The 3,942-nt window shown below is 32.6% G+C and overlaps 1 protein-coding gene across 1 annotated transcript; it reads left to right on the top strand.

Annotated features, from left to right (window-relative positions):
• The first annotated feature begins 1,945 nt into the window (after positions 1–1,945).
• LOC111029350 (piggyBac transposable element-derived protein 4-like) lies at positions 1,946–3,801 on the top strand. The gene is made up of 2 exons (XM_022308315.1): positions 1,946–3,625; positions 3,691–3,801. The coding sequence occupies exons 1-2, from the start codon at positions 1,946–1,948 to the stop codon at positions 3,799–3,801; spliced, it is 1,791 nt and encodes a 596-aa protein (XP_022164007.1).
• Positions 3,802–3,942: the final 141 nt, after the last annotated feature.

Here is a 3,942-nt window from a genome sequence, read left to right as displayed (position 1 = left end):
CCCCCCTTGACAAATTCCTGCGGACGCCCTTGATTGTACTTACAAGATTTGAGCTGGATTCTCGACCAGTCATGACGTTTCTCAAAAAAGCATCAGCTTCATGAAACCAATTTAGCTTGGGTTTATAGATATCTTCAGCTCCAGCACCACTTTTCATAGACTTTTTAACTTTGTTGGCTTCATGTCTGTACGCATCCTTAATGTTTTCAATTTTCTTTTTCAGAAGTTCATCATTTGAAATTTGAAAACCAATGTTATTTAATTCCATGCGTAAATTTGTCATATTGTTCTGACGTGCATTTTTTCGCATAAAATTTTCATCGGCTGTATTCCATAACGATTCATATTTTCTATATACAAGTAAAAATCTACTTATATCATTAGATGACCACTTCAATGTCGGTTCTTTCTTGCTATTCATGATATTATATAGAAAAATAAATTGAAAAGTTGAAGATCGAAAAGTTTACTGATGAAGTGTACTGATTAAATTAACGAAATTAAGTAATATTAAATATTAATACAATAACAATCTTATAAGATTGATAATATAATTAATATTGATAAACAATAATGATAATAATGATACTAGCTAGTAGCGACCAGCGAGTGTCGATGTCACACGGGGCGACTGCGATTTTTGAGTTGCGAGTGCGTCACGTGACCCGCATAGTCGCGCGTTCCTAGCGAGTAGAATTGAACATGCTCTATTCCATTCGCCGCGACTATTCATAGCTACGACTTGAATAACTCGTAGCGAATACGTTGTCAGATGGAGCGACTTTACTCGCTGATACGTAGTCGTAGCGAGTAGTCGCCTCGTGTGACAGCCCCTTTACTTTTCGTGCTACGTATAATAGTATATTAGGTATGATATGACGTTTTCGTGATAAATACACCATGATATATCTCGACATTTGTGTGATGATAATATCGTTCGTTTTCGACTGTCGTTTCCCCAATTCTAATTTTAGAACTCGTTCGTCTAAATTGATTTCACGATAACAAATGCAGTACCTATACGCTTCACATCCGTGTGATACTCGTTTGTTGTAGTTGTGTATTCGCGAAACTCTTGTGTAATTATTATTACTTTTCTGTGACTGTGATTTAATTTTATTAACCATTAAAACTTTTAATTAAAAATTAAAATATTATATATTTAATTGAGCTACGAGTGGTAAAAATAAAAAGGATGGAAATATTCTATCATTCTTCCATAAAACAAGTATAAAAAACGATGATATTATTTTCAGTGATAATTCAAATATAATACCTCTGAAAACACCAGAAACTTCTATAATTTTGAACAAAGTCAGTACCTGTTAATAGTATCTTACATAATAATTCAAAAAAAAAAAATTATAGTATTTATTTATAGATCTCATCAGGTGTATTGATATCAGACACAAAAAATATTATTTATAATACTAGCCTACAATTCTGGGATTTCTAAGACCTCATCTTCTTGGCACCACTGCAGCATTAATACGTCATAGAAGGCAATGCAAAATTTCCAACTTCTAGTCGGATCATACCGAAAGAGGTAATATTTATTGAATAAAGTGCTATAAAAATATAACTTTTTTGAATCATTTATTCCAAGATCTTAGAAAATATGAAATAATCTTAACTTTTCAATCAAAAGCTAGTTGTTAAATATTATTAACCCGTCATCGGTATCGGTGTTAGCGTTTCGCTAACATTAAACTTATTTTAGGAACCACTTGTTCAAATAAAAATAGATTGTTTTGAAACTCCACATACCTCTTATCTAAATAATATTAAACTAAAATAGCAACAAAAAAAATACAAAAATATGTGGATAATGGATATCATGACTGGTAAAAGTACGCAGTACCGATTATGTTAGCGTACCGCTCGCACGATACTAACCGTGTTATAATTTTTTGAATTTTATTATTTTTTTTTATACTTTTAAATAATGGACAAAAATTGTGAAAAAGTGTGTGCGTGGTTAAGTGAGGTTGAGGATGATTACGCGTTATTTGATTCCGATGATACCGATGCCGATTCTGACTTTTGTATTGAAAATGTGGCAAGTGATAGTGATGAAAGCACCGATCAAACTACATCAAATGTACGTCGTCGATCACCTTCTCTTTCAGGTGAAAATATTACTATATTTTCCGAACCAGAGTTTTTCTTAGGGAAAGATAAAATAACTAAATGGTATAAAAATAACCCCCCTTCTAACGTCCGTACTCGTCGTCATAATATTGTTTTGCATTTGCCCGGAGTGAAAAGAATCGCTAGAGATGCCAAATCAGTCTTAGATTGCTGGAAGTTATTTTTTCCTGATACTGTTGTTATAGATATAGTTGAGTGTACTAATAAATATTTAGCGAAAATCCGTGCAAATTATCAAAATAATAAGAATGTGCGTGATACTACGAAAGAAGAAATAGATGCCCTTTTAGGATTATTGTACTTGGCTGGGTATTTGCGTAGCAATCATTTGAACCTACACGATTTGTGGAGAACTGACGGGTTTTCTCCTGAATATTTCCGGGCAGTCATGTCAGAAAAACGTTTTTCCTTATTACTTCGAGCTGTTAGATTTGATGATATTGAAACAAGGAACGTTAGAAGAGCAATAGACAAGCTAGCACCTATTCGTGCAGTTTTCGATGATTTTGTTCGCCGATGTAAAGAAAATTATACTGTAGGAGAGAATTGCACTATAGATGAAATGCTAGAAGGGTTTCGAGGGCGTTGCAGTTTTCGACAATATATACCAAATAAGCCAAATAAATACGGTATCAAAATTCAAGCACTCGTTGATTCTCGTACATTTTATACGTCTAATATGGAGGTTTACGTAGGAACTCAGCCAGATGGCCCTTTCAAATGTGACAATTCTCCGTCAAGTATTGTAAAACGACTAATATTAGCGCCGATATCAAAAACTGGCCGCAATATTACAATGGACAATTGGTACAATTCAATTCCATTGGCTAATGAGTTACTAAAAAATCATAATCTTACCGTAGTGGGCACTTTGAGAAAAAACAAAAGGGAAATTCCACCGGTTTTTTTAGAAACTAAAAAAAGAGAAGTAAATTCGACTTTGTTTGGATATGGAAAAGACCTTTTACTTACATCCTATACTCCAAACAAAAATAAAAATGTCATTATGATATCAAGTATGCATGATCAAGGTATCATTGACCCGGAATCCGGTGACCAAAAAAAACCAGAAGTCATAACGTACTATAATGGTACTAAAGGTGGAGTGGATGTAGTAGACGAAATGAAAGGCGAGTACTCGGTGGCAAGAATTAGTTGTCGATGGCCCCTAACTATTTTTTTTTCATTGATGAATATTGCTGGGATAAACAGTCAAATTATATATCGCGAAAATACAGATAAAATGATAACTCGTCGAGAATATTTGAAAACTTTGGGACAAGAGCTCACTAAACCTTACATGGTAAAACGTCTTGAACAGCCATGTTTATCATTTCTTCTTCGACAACAAATAATAAAAATGACTGGATGTACTTCACAAAATAATAAAGAAAGTCCGAATCCAGATGTTTCGACAAGTGATCAACGAATCAGATGTAATTTTTGTCCAATCAGAAAAAATCGCTTTACAAAGGTACCATTATAAAGATATTTATTGGTTATTTATACATTATATTATTTTTATATTATATTTTACAGGTCAGTTGTTCGTTATGTGGTGTGTATATATGTAAAGAACATACTACTCCTACTTGTCCGACATGCAACACCGTGAAAGAAAACTCGGAAAATTCTAACGATGAGTTATAATTTTAAAATTGTTTTTATTTTAATAGATTTTGTTACAAAAAAGTGATTTGTTTAATTTTTATATAATATCTTTTTTTTTCTACCAAAAATGATGTTTTTTTTATTTTTTATAAGTTTTTTCCGAGAAAACTCGGAAAATTC

This window comes from Myzus persicae, unplaced genomic scaffold (genome assembly GCF_001856785.1).
Source record: "Myzus persicae strain clone G006 unplaced genomic scaffold, MPER_G0061.0, whole genome shotgun sequence".
In the NCBI taxonomy this organism is placed as follows: domain Eukaryota; kingdom Metazoa; phylum Arthropoda; class Insecta; order Hemiptera; family Aphididae; genus Myzus; species Myzus persicae.
The sequence above is the reverse complement of the archived record's forward strand: the minus strand, read 5'-3'. Positions and strand labels throughout refer to the sequence as shown.

What these genes read in the sequence shown, in the direction of transcription:
- LOC111029350 (XM_022308315.1), top strand. Translation starts at nt 1,946, where the DNA reads ATGGACAAAAATTGTGAAAAAGTGTGTGCGTGGTTAAGTGAGGTTGAG. An exon ending in GAAAAAATCGCTTTACAAAG is followed by an intron (nt 3,626 to 3,690) that starts GTACCATTATAA and finishes TATATTTTACAG; the next exon opens with GTCAGTTGTTCGTTATGTGG.